General features: G+C 39.9%; 1 protein-coding gene and 1 long non-coding RNA gene across 20 annotated transcripts in view; one reads left to right on the top strand and one right to left on the bottom strand.

Moving 5' to 3' along the window:
- The window catches only part of LOC308586826, a 34613-nt gene extending 14108 nt beyond the window's left edge, over positions 1-20505 (top strand). Inside the window, exons 2-3 of the long non-coding RNA XR_014008073.1 lie at positions 7814-7839; positions 20365-20505. This is a non-coding gene — a long non-coding RNA (uncharacterized lncRNA). The remainder of the gene's footprint in view (positions 1-7813; positions 7840-20364) is intronic.
- The window catches only part of ADGRL2 (adhesion G protein-coupled receptor L2), a 250265-nt gene continuing 236074 nt past the window's right edge, over positions 10374-24564 (bottom strand). For 5 of the 19 annotated variants that reach the window (XM_081193663.1, XM_081193662.1, XM_081193651.1 and 2 more), the window contains 8 exons: positions 24397-24441; positions 24052-24078; positions 23243-23411; positions 20149-20277; positions 18906-19002; positions 15457-15585; positions 14427-14444; positions 10374-11821 (listed from right to left, as the gene is read on the bottom strand). In XM_081193663.1, coding sequence (XP_081049789.1) covers positions 11067-11821; positions 14427-14444; positions 15457-15585; positions 18906-19002; positions 20149-20277; positions 23243-23411; positions 24052-24078; positions 24397-24441 — 1369 coding nt within the window. In that variant the 3' untranslated portion in view covers positions 10374-11066. Of the gene's footprint in view, positions 11822-12565; positions 12619-14392; positions 14445-15140; positions 15223-15456; positions 15586-18905; positions 19003-20148; positions 20278-23242; positions 23412-24051; positions 24079-24396; positions 24442-24564 lie in introns of those variants that run through there. The other 14 variants (XM_081193666.1, XM_081193668.1, XM_081193652.1 and 11 more) reach the window with 12 other exon arrangements.

Below are 24564 nucleotides of genomic sequence, written 5' to 3'. Positions count from 1 at the left end.
CAAGCTCAGTTCTCAGTTCTGTGTCTTAACAAATTTGAATAGTCTTGTCATTTAGACAGCCTTCTTGCTGTCATGTTGCTGGCAGGTATTTTACCGCCGCACACAGCACCACAAAATCCACACAAGATTTTCACCACAAGAGGTTTGGAGAAGGGCTGCAGCTTAGTGGTACAGCTTCTGTTTGGCATGTGAAAGGTCCCAGGTTCAATTCTGAAGAGCCACAGCCTGCATACATCAGTGGTCTGGGCTCCTAAGGCAACTTCCAGTGTGGCTACCTTCTCATGTTTTGTACCCTCACAAACTCCTCCCTCCCAGATCTCTTTAGATAACAAAATATTGAATCTAGGATCTCATCCGTTCTGTCAGGTCTATTGATTTTCTTCTTGAGGCATGCAGCCCAGTGGCACCTCAAGATCAAACCGTGCCATATTAATGGTCTCAATACTGCTGCAGGTAGTCTGAAAGAAGAGATACAACTCATCATTGAGGCACTGGAACCTAGCGGATGTTTCCTAATCTCTTCCTTTCTTTTTTAAAAAAAGTGTTTTAAAAGGTAATGGGATAAGAGATTTACTTAACAGAAGTGAATGCCTTCGGGTTAAAGTTGTTTGTTAAGAAGACTCAATGCAATTTATTATAGTTTAGCTTGCTTAAAAAAAATAGAATCCAGTTATTCAACTATCAGTACTGTCTTGGTAAATGGATAGCACAGAGGGGAGAATCCTGAATGAGCTCAATAACCTTTTCTTGAACATTTACCATCAAATGAAGCTTTTAAAAACGAACATAAAAGTAGCATGATTCGAAATTGAAGGATGCGTTAATAAAAACTCTTGACTCTAGAGTTAGTAGAAATAAATGAAAGAAAAGCCTCAACTTCTACAATTCAAGGAGCTCATCTGAAATGTTGGCTGTACAACAGCACCTAAACCCCGCCCCCTCTATTTCTTATTTTAGAAAATAATTACCAGTGTGTCCGTCCGTTAAGGTTAACAAACAAAGCTATGTTAGTTCCAAAACTAGCACAGGAAAAGAAAGCGGGAGAAGATGAGTACAGAAGACACAGCTGGGAAAACAGCAGATAAACTCTTATAGGCGAGAATCTAGATTGGGGAAAAGAAGAGAAAACCTTCAATTACGGTTGCAAGGAATTTAGTGACCTTAACAATAAAGCTCAAATCTGCATTCCAGGTTTGATCCAATATTATTAAAATGCTCTTCAAGGGCAATGAATGTTGGAGCTGTCTCCTTTCAAGAATAAGCTCTCTTGAGATACCCTTTCTAGAAAGATTCTTTCTTGAAGGACACAAACTCTGGGATTCAGGGCCTTTGAAATACGCTTGGCTTTGGGGGATCTTTTCCCCCTGCAGAATAAATCCTAATTCAATACCAATTTGTAAGGCGCCTCCTCTGCTTGTGCTTCTCCATCCTAGGACCACTTCTAAAGTTAAAAGGTAAATGAGCCCGGATGGTTAAGGCGACTATGGGGTTGCAGCGTTCATCTCACTTTCAGGCCGAGGAAGCCGGCATTTGTCTGCAGAAAGCTTTCCAGGTCATGTTGCCAGCATGACTAAACTGCTTTTGGCACAACGGAACACTGTGACGGAATATAGAGTGCATGGGAATGCCGTTTACCTTCCCACCGCAGCAGTACCCATTTATCTACTTGCACTGGTGTATTTTTGAACTGCTAGGTTGGCAGGAGCTGAGACAGAGCAACGGGAGCTCACCCCATTGTGCGGATTTGAACCGCTGACCTGATCGGCAAGCTCAAGAGGCTCGGTGGTTTAGACCACAGCGCCACCTGTGTCCCTAAGGACCACTTCTACTCCCAACAGCTGGCAACTCATGAATGGTTAAGCTGGTGGCTCAGTCTCAATGCTTCAGGGCACAAGTGTATGACAGGCACCAGACATCTGACTGGTACTGCATGCCAGTGGTGAATTATTTTATAGGGGAACAGTTAGGGCCTGAGGTGCCAGCTTGTGAGGGTGACGGGGGGACGTTGCGTCTGTGAGGTCGTGACCTCCCAACATTGCACACGTGAGCATAGTACCTCCTCTAAAGCTGGGCAGAAGCTTCCTAGATTTTGGGAAGAATGTGCAGGCTTTTAATACTCTAATTTACTGGGAACATTTAGGGGGCTAGCCTAGTCCCCCTAGTCCACTGACCACACACCACTGCTGCATGCAGATGTATTTCTGGTGTCTGGGACGTGGTCACCACAATCCCTTAACTGTTTAGGTCCAGATGTTTGCCGCAGAACTTCCGTGTCAAGTCTGCTTGGGATCACAACTTACTGTAGCAAATGGAACCTGACATTCCCACGGCTGTGTGTAGTGACACAGTCTGCCATAACCCACATGCGATGGAAGCAGGTGCTAATTAAAATTGCAAGCTAGAGGGAGCATGAATTAAGGAGACAAAGAGCACAGAAGCCAGAACAGAATAATCTGTGAGCGAGTCGGCCTTGATTTTCTAATTCACAATCGCCCCAGAAATTGTTAGATGAAATGTACTTAAATACAGCATCTATCACTCCATAGAACAATCACCAGGACAGCATGTAATTAGAGCCCTCTTTAACTATAAGCAGCATGGGGCATTTTCTCATCTCCAGGCACTTGTCCCTGAAGTGATGGCGAAATCCCAGGCAATAGTGCGGTCTGAAAGATATGCTTCCTTCTTTACACCTCCTTACACACACACACACACACACACACACACACACACACACACACACCTGACACACTGACACAGAGACACCATTTCATAATTTTGAATTTTAATGAGACTCAATCATTATGGCACAGTTCTTCAGCCACACTGGGTGCATGAATCGTGTATTGGAAAAATACGAGGCAAACACTCAGCATTCCATGTATTGTGAGATTCTACCGAAAAAGCACATTTTCACAATGTTCGACTTCCAAAACCTTTCACTCTTCATTTACCTCCCCTCCCAAAGCAAGTTTCTAGCCCTCTTGGCGATTGTATAAATATTCTTGAAACAGTGTGGTTAATGCATGGTGAAATATTGCTGCTAAAAAGAAAATATTCCCTAGTTAGGGGATGGGACTTTGTATAGCATATTAGCATTTCTAGTAACTACAGTGGAATCTCGGAAGCCGGATGCCTTTGAACTCGAATGTTTTATCTCGTGAACAAAGTGATTGTTCCAGTTTTTGAATGATTTTCGGAAGCCAAACATCTGATGTGGCTTCTGATTGGCTGCAGGATGCTCTTGCAGCCAATTGGAAGCCGTGCCTTGGTTTTCGAACTGTTCCGGGAGTCGAACGGACTCCCAAAATGGATTAAACTGTCAAAAACCAAGGTCTGACTGTAATAGAAGCAGAATGAATTATGTATAGAAGAAAGTATGCAACACAAGATATGAGAAATAAGAGGCTAGGTCACACCAACAAGGTTTTGTTCCCACAATGGCTGAGCAGTTGCTTATGGGAAGCTGACAAGGACAGAACACCTTAGCACTCTTCTGCATATTCTCCCTAGTAACTACTATTCAGAATAATAGTACCCACCAACAAAGGTACTGGAGGCTATATCCATCGTGACTATAAGACCACCTTATCCTCCATTAATTTTGGGCTAAAAAGGCCCAAATATTATAACTCTTTCCCCCCAGACACTTGTTCGGTTTGGCGACCCCTTTCTGCATCTTTTCCAGTTCCACAGTATCTCTTCTGAGATGCAGCCACTGGAACTCCACACGGTTTGTATAAATGCGCTTATGAATTAACTGTTGTTGTATCGGGGGGGGGGTACCCGGGTGCCACCTGTACATTGATTGCAGGTGTGAATAGCATAGGCAGAAGGCAGCCTCTTTGAGAACCATTTATAAATGCTTGTGCAAGCACAGCTAAGGTTGGTTCTGTTTCATTGCTTCCAACTCCTGTCAGTGACGCATAGAATCGCAGCCTGTTTTATGGTCCTCGGAGTCAGTAGCCTTGAGGAACGACGTTTGTGTGAGGGGGGAATAGGTGTTCTTTTGTCTCAGAACATCGAAAAAGCCTTACTAAGGAAAATGAGGCATGGCGCATTGCTAAGGGAAATAGGGTTGAGAGGGGCAATTAGAACACCCCTCACCAATGGTAGAATTCATGTCATACATCGAAAGCACCATGATGCCACTTGAAACCAGCAGAGATTGGATTGCCACTTTTCAAGGATGCTGTAGTAGTGGCATTGCTGCATCAGCAGGGTCTAGAGTCCTCTGACATTCCTTCCAGTGCTGTGGGCCCTTAAGCACTGTACATTTAAAGCAGCAGCATAACACTTTAAATAGGAATGGCTTCCCCCAAATAATTACTTCTCAAAATTGTTAAGGGTGCTATGAGTTGCTAAAAGACCCCCGTTCCCCTCTCAGAACTCGCAGTTCCCAAAGTGATTTAACCATCAATGCCCCTTCCCAGAGAAGGGAATTGTAGCTCTGCGGTGGGAATAGGAGTTTTCTAAGACTTACCAGCATCCTTAACAAACTACAGCTCCCCAAATCGTTTGGAGAAATCATGGCTGTTTCTTTAGATATATGGTGCGAATGTGGATAATCTCAGTCTGCACTCAGCCAGACCCCCCCCATGCCTGTCTTTTTGCTTACAGCCAGCCCAAGGGGTGCCCCTTCCACCTCCCCAGTCTGAGTTTTGTCCTTGTAGAGGGAGGCAGATGGGGTTAAATTAGTTGGTTCCCCCGTTATGAGCTTCTGGCTCTGCTGATCATTGGCTCTGGGCTTTGCCTGTTGGCCTCCCTGCCTTCCACCCTACCAGTCCCAATGGGGACAAACCACCACCACTGCTTGTGTTCTTTGGGGTGCCCATACTGCTGCCTACCATTCTCACAGCATTTACTAGAATGGGTCAGAAATAGGCTTCTGCCTCCTTGGCAACTGCTTTCTCCAGTTTGCATCAGGGTGTAAAAGTGCAATAATCATCCGCCAAGTCGAGGTTATAAACAGATGTTACCTCCACTGTGCAGGTGGGGAATGAAGTGTTCGACTCCATTAAGAAAGCTTACAGCTAGGACTGTCTATAGAATTCCTGCAAGACGTGTCTTGTAAAGTTTCATTCAAAAATCGCTAATGACCGATTGCCACACAAGGTGCAGGCTTTTAACACTATGAAAATAGAAATGGATGAAGAATGCTATTCCAAATAAATGGCAAGCAATCTTGCATAGCACACTGAAAGCAATCTGTGTGTCACTAATGTAGGCACTAAAGCCGCATTAAAAGGCAATTTTTTAAGCAAACAAAGACATCTTTCTCAGGGTTTCCATGAGGTCAAGGTCAGATCTTTCTGTTTCTCCAAAGCAGGTAGAATTATGCCTGTAGTAAAACGAATACTTTTGCACAGCGGGCTTTTGAACAGGCTTTTTCGCTCAATGGTAGACAGAAAAATACCTGGTTCAATAGCTGGAGTTCTCAGTGTAAGGACCAGGTAGCGGGTGAGAAAGGCAAACCATACCTGCAACCCTACTAAAGCCTTTCCCAAGCTGGTACCCTCCTGATATATCTGATGACGTCCATCATTCCTTACCACTGACCATGCAGGGGTGGATGGGGTTTGGGAATCCAGAAAATCTGGAGGAAACAAAGTTGGAGAAGGCCGCCCTAGATAGCTGCTGCCAGTCAGAGTAGATAATATCAGGGTAGATGGAGAATGAGTCTATCCTGGTCTATGGCAGCTCCTCTGTTATTGCCTGTTTATTAAAATATTAATGTGCCATCTTTTAGGAGTAAACTTCCTTACGGTGTCTTCCAATTAAAGACCTGAATATAATCACAGGTAAAAGAACAAAACCAGCAGCTAATGAGATGAGCAGCCAATCCAGAGTTACTGCAGTTTAACAGAAACCCAATCAACAAAAACCTCCTTCAGGCAATTAAGCCAAGGAGAAAAAGTAGATGTTCCGATCTTTCAATATTAGCCCATTGTTCGATTGGGATAGTGGCCTGTCCATAATGGTTGTTAGGGTCAGTGTTTGAAAAGAAGCAGAGACGTAATACAGTCAAAAGGGATGTTGGCATACTTTGGCATGCATAAAATACCTTTAAAAACAAAATATTTGAAACTTCTACGACACACTATAGCATAAAAGTACCTTAAAATTCATAGCTCATTTAATCTTACACAGACTTGAGGTAGGGAAAGGTGAAGTGCCGCGCAATATTTTGTCTTTGTACCGAACAGCCTTCTATATCCATGGCCAGCCTGCCCTGAAGAGAAAGGGCCCATTACTGGCTTGGCAAAGCCTGGGCGGTGGAAATTACTGGGGGAGCATTGAGTTGCGTTTGCCTGCCGCCTTGTGTGGGTGCAAGCAAGAGGCGGAAACAAAGCCTGTGAAATACTGTTCCCCAACCAAGCAATGGCAGGGTGAGGTAGGCAAGGAGCTCGGAGAGGACACAAGCTGTAGTCAGATGGAAGTTTATTCCATTTTCACAATGCTTCCCTAACTGTTAATTTTCATGTTGTATTTGAGCCTTCACACACAGTGAAAGGCATTTTGGGAACTAATGTGGAATATATTGCAAGCGTAGCACTCATTTTCATACTATTTGCAACCCCCCCCCCCAAGAAGCAAGTAACGTGGAAGTGAGCACATCATCTGAAAGCTCAAATATAATGTGGAACTTAAGTTAAGGAAAAGTTATGAAAAGGAAATAAACTGCCATGTGACTCCAGCTACAGTGTGGTTCATTTCCACCCTTCCGATTCTTGAGATGACAACCAGCTATAGTCTTCCTGCCTCCATGCTGCATTTATTGTTTGTTTTTATGCAATGTTGCTACATAACTTAGTTTTCCTTGTCTTCCCACTAAGTTAAATGATCCTGGTTAAGATTCCCCCAATTCGAGATATGCTGTGGCTATTAAGAGTTTTGCCTTCAGAATAAGGTTCCGTTCCATGGATGCTTTTTTCTTTTCTTTAAAAGGTGACAAATACATTTCATAGATTACAAACAAGATCTCGAACTAATGTCAAAGTCATTAGCAAGGAGTAGCTGGATGTCCTCGTCCTTTAACTACAATGATTCCTTGTGGATGCATACTCCCTCTTTGTTACAGCGCTCTTGCAAGCGTTGAATGCTAGGTTTTTACAAACCACACACCCACACACACCAAGCAAAGCAATATATCATTTCCTTACCATTTTCTGAATTTTAGTTGAGCATTTTGTTTAGTTCCGAATTTCCTTGTAACGCCGGAGTACTCATCCCAGCCCCATGGCAATAAATAAATTCTGCAAAAACTATAGCAGAGCCATTTTCTCGCACTATTTATCCATGGTGGTTTGTGTAATTAAAAAACAATAACAATAAGAATGTTGTATTATTTTAAGCACATCAGACTAACTGCAGATTTCTTTATAACAAAGGCAGCAAAAAGAGAGAAACTATTCAGTTAGTTAGCATCCTAAACAATCAATGAATAATAGAGCATTAAATAAGTGATCACCAAACGAACGCAACTCTTATGAATTAAATATGCCTGTAAATTCTGTTTGGTCTAATCTGTTTCCATCTGTCTTTTCCACTCTTCCTTTTCTGTTCTTTTTTGTTCATCTAGCTTCTAGCACGGATGTTTAACTTAATCTTGTTTAGCATCATATATATTGATAATTTCTCTACATAATTAATAGCAATTGTCGTAATAAGAAACAGCTAACAAAAGAATTGTATAATTCTCAAGCCTTTATCTGCTCACTTCCTTTACATAGTTCTTTCGTTGTCAGTTGGTATTGACTGGTACAGCAGCGGTGAAGATTTGAATGAACGGTCTTTTTTCTCTCTTTTGTAGGCTCATGGAAACCAGTTGTATATGATGTAAGTACACTTTATTTATTAGCTGGACTTTGTTGTTACCCCCAAACAGCTCAGGGCACCTTGCAACACATGACTTATGAGAATTCATTCTGGTCAGTTCACAGGACCAGATCTGCTAACTGCTTCATGTGCCTCTAACATTCTGCGCTAACGCTCAAACAATGCGCTACCAATTGCATTCCCCACATACCACAATATGGCAAAACTTAATAGCCATAGGTTGCATCTACAGAAAGACTTTATCATAATGAAGAAAGACTTGGACAACTGGTTGTCCTCCCAACAAAGATGTTCATATAAGATGCTTTGGATACTAATGATTCCCGGGCCCTTAAGCACAGATGACAGCTGTGTCGTAATTCTAGCTTATGACCCATATTTATGGTTTACCCCAGGGGTCAGCAAACTTTTTCAGCAGGGGGCCGGTCCACTGTCCCTCAGAGCTTGTGGGGGGCCGGACTATATTTTGAAAGGGGGAAAAATGAACTAATTCCTATGCCCCACAAATAACTCAGAGATGCATTTTAAATAAAAGGACACATTCTATTCATGTAAAAACACACTTATTCCCGGACTGTCCGCGGGCCGGATTTAGAAGGCAATTGGGCCGGATCTGGCCCCCAGGCATTAGTTTACCTACCCATGGTTTACCCCATATAGCCACCAAGTACTTTGACTATGAAGTGCACACAGACGTAAGGATCAAGGAGGGTGCTTTCCTTGCAAAGAAATTAAGGCCAGGTGAGCTTAGGAAGTCATTCTGATCTGAAGCAATCATGGGGGAACCCCTAACTTATGATAAAACTCAATGTGCATTTGCTGGTCCTTCCTTAGGCATGCATAGCAGCTATAAATCACAAAAGCTTTCTTTTGATGAAATCCCATTAATCAATATGTAAAGGCCATTGGGAAGTTGAGGAACACAAGCCAACGGCGCTTCTGCAGAACTTCCTGGTGGATTGTACCAAATAGCTGTAATTAAGGGAAATGCTGGCAAAATGAATATATAAAAGTACCTGTGTGAATTTGATTTTTCTAACAGTCGGGGTTGCAACAACAAAAGTGGTGAGCAGGGTGGGAAGAATGCAACAATTTAGCAAAAAATCAGTATAATATTTAAATCCAAGCTTTTGCAAATGAGAACCCGGAATCTCGAGTAATCTATGGGCAATTTAGTGAAAAGGAATGAACAGACAGTTCCAAAGTAGTGCGTCTGAAATTAAATCCCGCTTCATGCTATAAAGCTTTGGGCAAAGTATCAGCTTCCTGCCTCGATTCCCCATCTGCTAATAGTAGTAATAACAGAAACGCTAATTTGCATATCACAAAAGACTGTTGTGATTTACCATATTTTGCAACGCCCTGAATATTCACGGCACTCCTATAAATGCTGCAATATTAGTATTTTTTCTCTCCCTGCGACAAGAGCTTATCTTTATCACTAATTATAGCCATATAATTACAGTTGCCTGAAATATGACTGCAGAGTTTGCATCCTTTTTTATTTTTAATAAATCATATTCCTATTTGAATTTTTTAAAAATCTGTTATGTAAATGGAGGAGGCTGCCGAACACTTTTGTAACAGAGCTCATGTTTCTGATCTTGATCATATGTGACTATGACTAGAATATCAAGTAGCAGCAATGACCTCTATTCAATAGAGATATATAGGCAGCTCCTACAACAGACCTCTCCATATAAATTGAGAACTGTAAGGGAGTGATGCTAAGCTGAATTTAGCCAGCTCACACGGTGAATAATCGAGCTTATGACTCATATGTAAGAAAGAGCGTTTTACCTATTTGGAAAAAAAATTCACATTTATTTACTGTCAAACAGGTGTTAAACTTTACATTGGATATTAGTGATGGGCTCATTATTAACAGGTTTACACAAAGGGATTGAAAAAAAAGCAAAAAAAACCTGAAACAATGTACATTTAATTAGATCTTTTATCATAAAATAAATTAATTACTAAATATAGGCAGGAGGAATATGGAAGAGTATTTATGTTTTCTCTTAGCTTGAAAAGGTCAGGCACCTTTAATTCATTAGTTTGTTTGAGATTCACTAGTATGTCTGTCCCTTTGGCCACTTCCCTTCCTTTCAGCCTTCCTCAAAGTTAAAAGAATGAAAAGGGAAGTGATTTATAACCTGATATAGATTTTTCTTTTTTAAAAAAACACAACAACAACCCAAATTTCATAGTGTGCAAGGCATGAAATTAATTGGCGTCTAAAAGAATTCTGCCCGGAAAAAATATATATGTTCTTTTGGCAATAAGAAATTTAAAACATAAGAAGAAATACTAACGTCAAAGCAGAGCACTGTTTACAGTGAAAAAGAAGTGAAAATGGATAGAACTTTTAAAACATATTATGCTACTATGAACCAAGTGTAAAAGGGGGCCGGGGGGGGGGGGGACGGGACGGACAGCTTGTAGCATATGTGCAACCAAGAGCGTTTTCACAATATTTTCTTCAAACTCTTTAAAATTATTTTAATGACAATTATATTTCTGTTTGGACACAAATGTATTTATTTATTTATTTAACCCTAGCAATAGAACAAAATATAATTTCTTTAGCCATTTTTTTTTTTCATGAGAACAGTTCATTGTACAGTTGAGGAAATATATGAAATAAGGCCTGTGGCTTGATTGCTAGTGGTTAGACAGGTTTTCAATCTTTACCTTTATGGGAAAGATTTGCAGTGAACCGCAAACTGATGCAGAATCTCTCTCCTGCTTTTTGCAAGTCTTGTCAGGAATAGTAAGGTACAGTAAATTTGTCCCACAGGATTTTAGCGCCTACGTCTTGTATATAATACAATGCAGGCCTACAAAAAATGATGCAGCCATATTTACAAATTTAGTTCACAAACTGCTGCAGTAAAATGGCTGGAACGGCGTGTGTGTGTGTGTGTGTGTGTGTGTGTATTTCACAATCTCTTTTACGTCAGCAGCAAGATATCTTAAAATACCTTGATGGTATCTCTTTTTTTCTGTTTGTAACAAATAATTCTTTTAGTATACTCTGTGTATATACAAAGCTTTGTTTTATAAAAATTCACAGAACTGCAAGGTCCAGTCGTCTCCTTTACACGGGAGAAACCACAGGGACAACAGAAATTGTCGCTTCGAGCAGATATGAGGGAGCCTGCATGGGGCCAATTAAGTCTGTTTAATACTTGCAATGTGGCCTTCAGTATTCCTTTGCTACACTATTAAAGGCTTGTCACTAGTTGCATTTGTCCTTCCCTAACGTCCCCTTCCGGAATACATCCTTCCTTGTTAATGGGAATTATATAGCCGTCACTATTGCCCCTGCTGATTTGATAGTACATCTGAAGCTGATGGCCAGCTCCAAGGTTTGGCATGCTCTTGTAGTAAATGTCCTCATTCTCGCTCCTCCTGGAGGGAGAGAGGTCTTCCTCGATGTCGGGACTGCTCTCCGGGTAAGGAGAGTCTCTGAGGTTGGGCATGCTTGTGTACAGAGAGTCTCTGTTGGGCGACTGGAGGTGGTCTTCAACTTCAGCCGTCAGCTGGGACACGTAGCTGTCTGTTCCTTCCGTCTTCACTTTCTTCTGTGGCTGGTACAGAAGGGAGTGAGTCCGTTGGGGAATCAGAGGCGCCTCAAGTTCCTTTTGGTGCAGCTCCAGGCCGGCGTTATCACTGTGCATCAGAGACGAAGCATCTGCTACAATGGCGTCGTCTTCGCTACTGCTCCCGCCGATCACAGCTTTGATTGGCAATGTGCGCTCTAGGTTGTGGTTCTTGCTGCTGCCCCGCAGGTTGTTGTGTACTAATTCCGAAATGATCATTTTCTCAAAGGCGGTGTCATTCAGGCTTAGCCCACAGTCTACAACTTGCACGCTGTCGTTGTAGTCTCCGTTGCGTAAAGAGTAGCTGTTGTTGAAATTACCATTTAGCGGTAGAGTATCCATGGCACTTGTATCCCTGGCATTGTTCAGTGAATGTCCTGAAACAGAAAAGGGACATCTTCGGGTTATTGCCGACACCAGAGCCCAACGTTCTTATTCTATAAAGGTCTTTAATGTGGTTCAGGACAAAGTTGTACTTGAAAGTAAGACTCGAGGAACGTGAGGGGGACGGGACTTCCCCCAAAGTGTAAGGAGTTACGCACCTTATAGAAGAGAGAGAGAATTTTACAGAGTAATACTGCTTTTCCGTGGAGCGTCAATGATACTTTGAATTTAGGAATTTGAAAACAAATGGAAAAGGTTCAAATGCAACAATTTAGCACCCAGTTGTATAGCTCTTCCCTCAAGGAAAAGAATGGTCACTCCATGCGCTTGCATATGTAATGCAAAGCAATTTATTCATCAACATTTATAGTTTTAGTGCAACACCATGATTCGGGGGGGGGGGGAGAGATGAACGCAACATAATTTGTCCTAAACAACACTAAATTAAAAAAGAAAAAAAAGGAATCAGGTCACATACGAAACAGAAGGCAAATGTGTAACAATAAACCCACGTAACTGGCAAGCAACTATTTTAATATATAGCATTTCTAACATTTCCTCTCGTGTGTGTGGTTTTTATTTATTTATCTGAAGATGGAGTAAAGAAAAGAATGGAAAAAAATGGACAAGTACATAGATTTCATGTTAAGCACAGACAGCCACCTCTCACACTAACAGGGATTGAGGCCCACAAGCAGCATCCAACAACACGGAAGACAGCAGGTGGAATGACTCACTTTGGACAACTCACATCATGTCTGTCTGCTCAGGCTATCTGGCCTAAGAGTAGCTGATATATAAAAGAAAGTAAAATGATTTATTGTAACATGATGAAGAATTACTGAGCTTCTCAGCAACTTAGTCAGAGCAAGGGTTCAGCAAATTAGATTACTAGCAATAACAGCTCTCTTTTTTTCCCCCAATATGATTTTTGTTTTGTTCATTTTTAATTTTTGGTTGCGTTTTAATATTCTCTCCGCCAGCAACGGTGCCAGGCTTCAGGAGGTCAAAGTTCGCCTGCAGCTTGCATCAGTCACAGTGACAGCACTGAATGAACCAGCATAGTCTGTTAAAGAGTTAGGCCCACAGACATTATGGGCGTATGGAAGTCAAAAGCAGAAATGTCAAGGGTTTCTCTAAGCATGGGTCACAGAAATTAACCAAAGAAGAGATATTAGCTGTGGAATGGGAGGAGATTATCAGCCAGGGCCGATATCTTTCAACTGCTGGAGAAATGGAGAAATTGGATACATCTGTGGGAAAGATGAAAAGAAGTTTTGGAAAGAAGGGGGGGGCGACTGGAATTTTATGGCGACATGCTCTTTTTCTATACAAAGAAATTCCATTTTTTCTGGAGACACAAAAGACATGTAAACTAAGACATCACAGTGCTTCCCAGGCAAAGAAGAAAAAGAAAGCTATGAAAGAAACTGAATGGAATGTATCATGGATAAAGTTAAATGGTTTGTTAGTGAACTTTTAGAAGAATCGCTTTTAGAATTCAAGAGCAATGTTTGGAGGGGGGGGGGTTAAGAAAGCATGAAATACGGTTGTTGGAATGGAACTGACCACTGTGAGGCTGCTGCATCACATGCAAGGCTTGGAGTTGTTACAGAGAAATAAAAGATTGTGTGTGCCTCTAAGAACGTTTCCCGTTTTACTTTCAGACTGCACTTAAAGCTGCAGCTTAAGCAAGAAAATTCAAGTTGCTTCTATAAAGATAGAAAGATTGGGTTGATGCCCAAAAGTGACTTTTCTTTGGTCAAAGAATACTTCTTCTTTTCTTTTTTTTTGAAGTGGAATAACTGCAGCTAATCTTGTATTGTGTTGTTCTAGCCATCCATGCGTACTGAATTAGTTAAAAGGATAGCAGTTCTTTGAAAGCCTCTCTAGGCTTTGATTAAACAACTTTTGTAGCTGGGTATTTTCATATATGTTCCTAGATCTTTCTTGCAAAAGCTTTATCCATATGAAACATATGGCATTTATAAGAGAGAGGCAACACTTGGACCACATGCCGGCATTAATTTCCCCTCTGAAGGCATTCTCTCTCTCTTTCTCTCTTTTTAATAATCTAATACTTTATCCTCTATTAAAGAGATATTGAAGCATATTTAATAATCCAAAATGAATTTTCTATGATATACTGCAGAGTTAAGCACACTTGAATGTACTTCAACCAGTTTTAAAGAGGCAAGTTTAGTTGCCCGTGATCAGGTAATTCACTTGAAGTCTTTCATAGCCTGTAGCAAGATTACTGTGGGAATGTGGAAATGTTAAGTCAATTATTAAGCATTTCTGCTCAACTGTGCTCTGGTTTTAAGCAGCAAATTATTTCAGCATTGGATATCATAAGTTACCAATAGGGCTTGCTACAGACCTCTTGTGATTTGATTTTTGATTATTATTTTTTAGATTGTTCTCCGAAAAGCAGTACACATGTACTGTTTGAGCGTGGAAATATTTCATTTGCAAATTGTGAACCACTTGCCCGCTGAGTCTACTTCATGACCGCTAGTTATATTTTAATTGTGCCCATTAAAAATCATGCTGAAAAAATTTACATTTGATAGGCAAAGTTAAGTTTTACTCCCATACTTGTCTCTCTGTAGGTTGCTAGAGGAAAGCATAAGGAAAGTAAGAAAACACGAGAATGAACATAGAAACTGCAGTTCAGTTTTAAAGAATAAGGAACTTTGACATGTAACAACAGCTTTTTATATATAGATATATATAACAAAGTATAAAATTCTTAACACAGAATTTCAATTACATTCGAGGCTAGTATATTTGATGGCTTATTCCACTAATAATTAATAAAGATGCATTAATTTTTGAACTGGCTCAGAAGTTAAGAAAAGCAGTTGGATAGTATAGTATAACAAAGGTAGGGTTAGTAATAAAGCCTTGACATCCTGATGCTACCATGGCTGCCCGTAGCGCTGAATTAATGTACTGGCAACTAAATAATGCATCAGAGCAGTGTCAAGTTAGGAGACAGTTGCTCGTAGCAGAGCAGGAGGTATGCCCCATCCTAAGCACATAGTTGCTGGTGCAGCAAATACGTCTTAGGATCAGACTGTGCATCCCACATAAACAATGTTCTTCTAATTCTAGTCAAAGGGAGGAGTTCCTATAAAGCTGCACTATACTATAGTTTGCTTCTTAATATGACTCCGGATTCAGTTTCCCACACCAGGACGATCCGGGTGTCAATATGCCTCTTTGTGCGTTTAATTGTCTGATCGACTCCGTAAGCAGATTGTTTCTAAGCAAGCTTCAGATTAATTTTATATTGCATAGACATGATACCTCTAAGTGATATATATCTTGAAGATGGGCTCTCGGACCATGGAGTGTCAGTCCTGTAATAGTATATTAAGATTTATGCCACCTGTGTTAAAAACATGGGAGGATTATTGGCAAATACTATTATGGCAAAGGCATTATCACTATAATATAGTGCAGTTTTACAAGCCTGGCGTTATCAGCAGTACTTCTCGACGGAGAGAGAGAAATATAGGGACGGCAGTTCTAGGTCCCCGGCCAAATTAACCGACGGAGGCTCTGAGCAAAATACCATCAAGAAACAAAAGCAAAAGCAACATATCCCAAAGTGTGGGCACACCTGGTGAGTTAAACACAGGAGCTGAAGGGGCATTACATACAACAGTTTCAGCGAGCAATGTGTTATAAGGATTGTTAGTGCCGTGTGGTCGAAGAAGAGGATTTGTTAGTAGGTAATTGCCAGTCATTCCTAAAGCAAAGAAACAGAAAGAGAGACATCAGCTCCTTAATTTGATTCTGACAGTTCCAATAAAGTATATATATATTTTTACAAAAATGTCATCATGAGTCGTGTATATCTTGTCAAATTTGATTCAGCCGAACATTTCTGACTGTATTTGAACTACTAATTTGAAGGACGAGAGGGAAAATGTAGTTAGATTTCAGTAATTCACAGGTGCTGGCCAAATCCCCAAAGTAAACACCTGCTAAGAATGACATTTGCTAATTTATACAAAATCACTGTTAAAACAAGAATAGCAATTAAACGCAAAGACCAATGTTCTATTTCAAGATGTTACAGCTTAATGTCTCCAACCTTAAGCATGGGTAATAGGCACCGTAATAGAGAAATCAAAATTGTGTTAATTTAGAGCCACGCCGGTCAATCTCGGAAACCTACAGGGTTTATTACTAACTTAGCCGGGGGGGGGGGGGGAGCAAGTGAAAAACAACCTCTTCAGCCAAAGGTAAGTGATGGCAAGCTGCATGAAACCTTTCTTGTTATATGCAAAGGAGCGCATGCTTAAGGGGAGGCATGGAGGGGGTGGGGGGTTGGAGTTGAGGGCAAATATTCTTACGGGAGAAACGGATTCATGCTGCAACGCTATCTGTTAGGATTTTTAAGTGAGTTATGTTTAAGTTATGTCTGTCCTCCCTGCAACAATAATCTTAAATGAACACACTGAAAGCTAGAGCAAACAGCTTATTTCTGCAATTTCAATCCCAATGCATCAACACTTTTTGCATATGCCCTCTAAAGAAGCAGAGAAAGTTTCTAAGCAATTTGTTAAAAACTAGGCATTTGAAAACCCATATTGATCTTGGGTATCTTAAATTAATACAGTTGTCAGGGGAGATGGAATTATAGTGCAGTCTTTGTGGGCCCAAATGCATCATATATACACAAGCAAGGCGAAAGTGCCGTTCTGTTGAGCAGTGTGACAGTGGGTAGGAGAGGTGGATGTTGTCTGAATATATTACATGTCCAGAATGAGCTAGAGAGCAGCCAAAAAATTTACATACAAAATTTAAATTGATTAGGTTCTCATTGTGGCAATAGCAGCAGATATTACATTTTAAATATTAATGCCTTTATCACTACTCAAAATATTATTACTGTAGGTAGCAAAAATCCTGCAGTTCAGGGAATTGCTTTACTGACAGATTATGTTAATCTTATTTGGTGTTTGGTTTCATTTATTTGATTTTCACATTTTTTAAAAAAAAGATGCAATCTAAATACAAGAAAGTGCAATTCAAAGAATCTTCCCCTATGCTGTACATTGCAAACTTTACACCACATGGCAATTTCAGCTAATTACCATAATTCCCCACCTCTGTCTTAATTTCTGCGCTGTGGCGGAAAGACTAACGATTCTCTAACTCTAGTGTGTTGGCTCTGAGAACTCAAAGGTCATGGTCTTTATTATTATTATTATTAACTGAAAAATGCAGCACTGGCTACCTAGAAGTTCAGAGCACATTTCATAGGGAAAGTCCCAGTGCACAAAAGCTCATGGAAATTAGTGGATGCTTCCAAATGGGATTTGCTGTTTTCTCTTAAAGATTGTGCCCAACTAGCTAGCTCAATACAGCAGACCCTAGAATTGCAAGGAAACTGGAGGAAATCCTGGCAGTACAACCAGTCAGACAATGGACGATTTTCTACTTCTTCCAACAAAAAGAAGTGCTATATGTTCTATTCACACGCCATTTAAAATAATAAAAATCTGGCTTGGGGCCTATGCAAATGTTGTTTGCCAGGGATAAATGTCAGCCAGCAGCTATTCTACATCCATTTCCTATTTCTTTACAGAGAAAGAAGCATTTGAGCTTGGTTGTACCATGATTTTGAACAAAAAACATTCTGGCTTCCCTACCCCAACACCAATCCCTGAAGGAATGGAAACTTTCTATTGTGGCATCAGGGGGATACAGCATTCAGAAAAACGTGGTAACAGCCTAGATAAGAGGTTACTTCCTCTGGAGAGAGGGAGGCTGTAATTGGGTTTTTTTTTTTCCTTGTTAAAATCACAGTAGTCCCCTACCCTAGCAGCATTTTCAATTTGCCGGAAAAGCTGGCTGTGGCCGAAGGGCTGATGGTTAGTTTAAAACATCTGGACAGCGCTAGGCTGGGGGTAGCAGATCTAGATTTATTCCAAAGGTGGATTTCCATATCTGTCCCACTTTGCCCACACTCCCTGCATTGTGTAACTTTTGTCCTGTTGAAGAGTCTGAGCAATACGAAAGCTTGCACACTATTTTCTGACATTTTAGTTGGTCCTAATAAAGGAACTGAAACATCCATCAAGACTCCAGATGCATGCCTTATAGCTAACAACATCAACTGTGGATTTTGGAATTTTCTTGTGGATCAACATAGATTTATTGGGCTTTTTTCTTTTTTGTTACGACAAACCACCAGGAAAGACCTCTCTATAAACTCAATTTGGATTTTAACAAAATAGATAAATACTGCAGGTTTTGGATTGAGATTTTGGGGGGTACAGAGTTGTACATTAGTATTTTTTGATAAAGTGTCTATTAATATATTAAGATTTGGATGAGAAGCTTTGGTTAGTTTACTGCTGGAGATGGCATAGGTAGCCTTCATAATCATTTAGTATACTTCTGTGAAGAGTTTTCAATGCATGAGCACATTCAATCTGAATTATAGTGATAAAACTGTGACCAGACATCTTAAGTCTGTTCTGTGGCTTTCCCCTCCCTTCCTTCTTTTCAGGTTGTCATGTGGCAGACAAATGCTGTACGTTACAGATATGATCAAAACTATACTGTGGGGAAAACCCTATTTGCAGATGTCTTTTGTATAGAGCTGATGTCAATTTGATTTCACAGGCAAAATGTCCGCATATGGAAATCTTATGCATTTACAATGTCACTGTGCTGGTATAGTTCTGTTTCAGTTTTAGACTACAAAGGTTAGCAAAAGTTTAAAATTATGTTCTTTGCTTTTATGTTTAAATTATTGATGAGACTTATTTAAATACGATTTCCATGAATAAGAATGTCAGATTCAATCCTGAGCAAAGAGCATGAGGGAACTAAGTTTTAAATGTGTTCAAGACTGAGTTGAGCTATAATTTTATACGTGTGTGTGTGTGTGTGTGTGTGATTCCATTCCAATGCTGAGATATTTAACCTACCTACCCCAGAGCACATCTGCTTATTTGATTTATTTACTGCAACCCAATTCTCCTAAATTCTTATTTGAAAAAAATACCGCCGAAAGAACAAAACTAGAGTGTGATGTGTCCAGCAACTGACCTTGATTAAGTGTTGAAGTGCTATTGATATCACCTGAGATAAAGGATGATTCAGATTGTTTTCTCACAGTGTCATTCCACATCCTCCTTATTCGGCTCTGTTAATGGAAGAAATAGGGCATAGTTGTCACATCTTACATGGCAACCTGGCACATTTAGCTACAATCCTACGGAAGCGTACCTTGGAGTAAGACCCAGTGAACACAGTGGGGCTTACTTGCAAGTCAGCATGCACAGAATTGCACTGTTAACCAACTTCTCTGTCATGCCTGCCGCGATGCATGTTCTTACGACCAAAGTATTGGAGAGGAGTATGGAACTGGCTGTGGTACGCTTGGCTTCAAACTAGTTTCTGGTTCTTTGGTGGCCACTTAGGACAACAGCTGGTTCATGCTGCTGGGTATCTTTCTCTTCAGCCTGAGCACTTGGTGCTGGACAGTCTTGTGCCCAGGCTGAGTTGCAACAACTTCAGTCTCAAAGTGTAGAGGGAAGTGATGCACTTAATTTTTAAGACTGGAAAGTCATCTAATGCACGTTCTTTTAGCTGAGCTCTGGCATTGTTTTAGCTGCAGCATTTTGATAAGGGAACTGGCCTAGGCTACATAAAGAAAAGTGAGGTTGAATGCATTTGTTGGTTGCTTCTTTAGTTGCATTAAAAATAAATAAATTTAGCAGAAAGCAAATGTTTGGACTTCTTTTTCAAAGGAATGGTAACAATGTATTTATGTTTAGTGTCACTGATCAAACAGGCAGTCCAATCAGGCTATTATCTTTCTCTACTTGTAGTATTATTACGCATACAGGAAAACTTCCTGAAAATGGTTATATTTACCTTTGTAAAATGGAAAGTCATTCGTGAAACATGTAGTCTCCTGAACTGATTTATATTAAGCATGTCTCAGACTTACTGCTGACTATACATGCTATTAAAAATCACATCTCTTGGCCACTTTCTGGCCATAAGTAAGCTCTAACCCTGCTTATGGACCAATAAGAGAGTTTGTTGTTAGTGTCTTCTTTTTTAAAAAAAACTAAAAAATAAATAACTACTATGAAGCTCAACCTTGAAGGAATGTTTAGAATCAGGCCCAGAATATATAAAAAAAGCATGCAATTGTCATCAAGGCTGTTATAATGAGAACACAATTAGTGCATCTGAATGGAACGCATCTCAGCGGGCTTTTTATAAGCAAGGTTAATTAAAAGATGCTGTCATTAAAAGGTTCTGTCAAAATGTTTGTTACCTGAGTGCCAGAGGAATAGCGAGCACTAGTTCTTGTAGTCGATGCCTTTACTGAACTGTGTGGGCTCTCTGTTGGCAATCCTCCACAGCAATACGAATGTCTGAAGCACTTGCCGTACTCCTTACGCACCTGTATGTTAACAACGATGCTCATAAATATTCATGCTTTCATTTTTAAATAATCTATTTCTGTATGTATCTATCTGTATATTTCTAGCCTACCTGCTCCTGAGATCTGAGGCAGACAGCAAAGGTAAACAAGGCCTTCTGAAACAGGGCCAATTTTATATTTCCAAGAAAATTAAGAAAAATGTATTAAATTTTTACAAAATTAAAAGCATGTCAGTGAAGCACAAAATCCTCGCCTCTCTTACGCCTTGCAATTATGCCTCTAGTTATCTTCCTAGTTGGGGAACTGCAGGTAGAAGGAAATCATAGACAAAATGTGCCCCATGATTCACATTCCAGTGTGGCTTCGAACCATGACCAGGTGGAGGTTGCGTCTCGACTGGCTCTCCCAGTACACTGCAAACAATTCCAGACATAGTCTGGTGTGACCACTTACGGCTTGAAGTAAGTCTGTGCCAAGCAACTCTATTGGTTAACAAAGTGGAACGAGAGCATTGAAGACAGCTGGGCACCATAGTTGTAGTGGCTTGGGAAATGGAACAATAACATCACCAGTGCAGCCGAGGTTTATGGGAAGCCCAGCGGTGAGGTTTCCATGGTGCAAATGCAAATGTGGAGCCAATCTGGTGCTCCCACTGGTGCATTTGCATCATGCCCACCTCACTCGCTCCTCCACAGTAAACCTAGGTGATGGGAGATTAGGTAAGTGCTGCCACCCCCACTGACCACTACTGGGAGCTACACTGCTAATTTCAAGGATACATATTTGGGATTGAATTTATTTGGACGGCACAAAATAAAGTTGTATTTCAATGTCTAATGTGATTAAGTTCACAAAAATGTAAAGCTAAGTGAATGATGCTAATACCCCCAGGGAAATAAGATTAATACTATGTATGTCAAGTCAGAAACAAGTCCAATTCAGTTTAAATGGAGCTTACTCTCAGGTTTATATAGGATTACAGCCTGAAAGATTTTAACGGCCTTAGAAATTTAGGCCAGGGATGAGAATGGGCATAGTATGGGTTTCCTATATAAGCTGCAAAATGTGTGTGTGTGTGTGTGTGTGTGTGTGTGTGTGTGACCAGAGACTGCCACCGTCTTTTTAATTCCCCCTGCCTCCCAAATACCACCCCCTGGGGCTGATTTTTGCCTAATGTCTATACTGCTGTGAATGTACATTATCTGTCAGTGCAGCACATTCCACTGTCATTATTTCTAAATTACAGCTTGTTCAAAACTGAAGGAAGTAACAGCACTATCATCTTGTCAGGACTAGAAACATAATAGTTTTCACTTTCACAATTCTATTTCTCTGTTCAATTTAGTGGCCAACTAGTAATAACAGAATAAAAAGAACACATTAGCTATGTATACAGAAGTAGAATGATATCCAGGGAAAGACACTGAAACTTTTTAAAGCTTAAACGACAGCCTGAATGCTTCTTGCAGGTATGAAACATCTTGTGCGAAGGTTAAGCTTTTTCCACGCTCAACTGGCACTTAATATTGCTTCTGACTACTGCAACATAGTATAAAAACAATACATAATTCGAATAAGGAATAAAGGCAATGTGCCTTTTGATGTTATTGGGGTTTTTTAAAACAACAACAACATTGTTTTATAATAGCCTAGTCTAGGAAGCATTTGTATCTTGACTATTTTCATTTTAAAATGTTTCAAATATTCATTCCATTCCTCTAAATCAGAGGAAATACCTACTGCCCAACTGGCAATTCCCTATTTCATGACGCAAATCACTTTGCCTGTATCATAGCAGCCACACTCAAACTGGAGAGTATACCACTTGTAAAAATAATAATAATAATGAAATGCCAACTTCATTTCAAATACAAAAGGCTACTTCTGATTCAACTCTTATCAAACTAGCAGCCAATAATCAGCATGCCTTTTATCCAATGATCTCAAATTAATGAAATGTCCTATGAATCAGGGATCCCAATGTGTGAACAGTAATTTGATTTTCACAGTTCTCTTTAAAATGCTGATTATAAATAGTATTTTACCTATATCTAAGTACAATCCTGCTCTTGGAGGATGGAAAGAAAAGAGCCCTGCTGGGGATCAACTTTTGCTAAAAGCTTCACCTCATAATGAACAAATCTACCATCAGCCAGAAAAATCACAAATGAAAAGAAAGATGTGCTACAGGGGTTGATCAATGGCTAACAGTGTCTCCCCATCCACCAATATTTTTCAGGGGAGAAGAACTGCAGTTGCCCTGGTTTAATAGTTAAACACAATATACTTATTTGTTCCATGTTGCATAACAGAGGCCATAAATGTTTGCTGAACAACAAAACCCATCCATTTTTAGAATGGTTTCTGATTCCATTTATTTATTTATTTGCTTTCTTAAGCGTGGGCATAGCCAGGCTTCATGCTAGTGGGGAAAACCTCTTTTAGTTATGTATTTTTATTGATTTATTTGATTTGGGAGGGCGGCTGCCCCCCCCACTGCTATGGCCATGTTCTTAAGTGGCTTTGAAGCTTTTTTTAAAGATAGGTACATTTACATGCCTAGTTTATGGCCCAACTTGCCTTGCAAGTCATTGGCACTAGGATTAGTAAGAAAATAGCCCCATTGATCTCATTTCAGATCTTCGGAACAGACACATGTAGAATTCTGCTCTGATTGCCCCACATTAAACATGGTAACGTGGGACTAACTGCATCCAGACAATCCCAATTATTGGCGTGTGTTCACTTTCGTCTGTGACACTGCCACCTAGGGGGAGTATCGCAAGAATGCAGAAGAATGGGTAAAGTAACCTAACAATCAGGACTTCTAACAGCAATTTTGTTGGCAGCTGGATCACACGTTAAACAACAGAGCGCTACGTCCCACCTGTCTATGCACTATTGATATATAATGCCTTGTTTAAAAAGAGATACTGGAAATATTTTGGAGATACAGAGAAAGTGTATATGTGCAATGACTCACTTTCTTTTGGAGTGCACAATGAAAGATGAAAATAAACATTCCTTGGAAAGAATTAAATACTGTGAAGAGGTATGCCATCACAATGGTCTCATCGTTGACATAAAGCAGTCCAAAAGACCATGTTAGGCCCAGAAGACACAGGAGAGCAAATGCACCAAGGGCCCAAGACCTGAAAAAGAAATGCAATTTAAGTAACACTGCCGTTTTGTTTTGTTTTTTTTTTAAAAATGCACATTGCAAAATTGCATATTAAAAGTTTACTTGCTGCAATTTATTTTTACTAGGTTTTTAGTCATATATAATTATAAATTATTGGCTTTAACCTTTTATCTATTATAGGAAGAGCAATTCCGTTTTCGTTTCCAATGAAAACAGCAGCGGTAGTTATTTTAAAATGCAATGCTCTAGTACCAGGTCCAGAAACCCCTTTGCTTTATCTGTATGTATGTGTGTATATTTGGAGATCTGAAAGTCTCCCTTAACCACTAATGGATGCCCATATTTTAACAATTGTGCTTGCATCTGACACACACATACACAAATAACACAAACACACAAAAGTTAAATGGCAGATCAAAAGCTGATAACCTAAAGTTTGAAGACTCTGCTAAACTAGGTAGTCTAACTTTCATATGAAAGTGCCTTACTAAAATGTGACAAATATATGGATTTAATCACAAAAGAAAGTCTTTGAAGGATATCTTGTCATGAATAGTTTCGGGGGGGGGGGGAGAAATTGCAGAGGACAGCACAGAATGAAGGGGAAAGGGGTTTATTCAGTGCATTCCACATCTAACTAATGATCTTACTTGATAAATGGCTTATTATCTTCATAGCTAGAAAGCATTATAAGCAGAAAAGAGAAACAAAATCATTAGACAGAATTTAAATTGAAATTAATAAGAAAGCATTTTTAGTAATTTTATACAAAAATTAGTTAAAATTAGAAAATTCAAAGTGCAGACGCAAGCAGTTTAAAATAATAAAAAGCATATAATAGTTGGAAATAGTTTAGCAAATTAGATTATCTCCAAAGTTGTTAATTAAAATTACGGACAATCCAGAAAATTGTCCAAATTTGTAAAGTTTTGTTTTTTTAAAAAAATAATTAAAAAGTCATGCTTTAAATTTGTTAATGTAGGGTTCTATCTTACCCAGGTAAGTCCGTATTATAGTAGCCATCACAAACACGGTAATTACTGGTGTGGATGAGAAGACAGAAAGAGGAAGAAAAGAAAGAAAAGAGAGGTGCTAAAGATTAGCTCTCTCTCTTAACATGCAACATGCAATGAAGCTGATATTGTGACCTATCTAAGCAACTT

The sequence above is a fragment of the Podarcis bocagei genome, assembly GCF_964188305.1.
Source record: "Podarcis bocagei genome assembly, chromosome: 5".
Taxonomy (NCBI): domain Eukaryota; kingdom Metazoa; phylum Chordata; class Lepidosauria; order Squamata; family Lacertidae; genus Podarcis; species Podarcis bocagei.
This window is presented reverse-complemented; position numbering and strand designations above follow the sequence as displayed.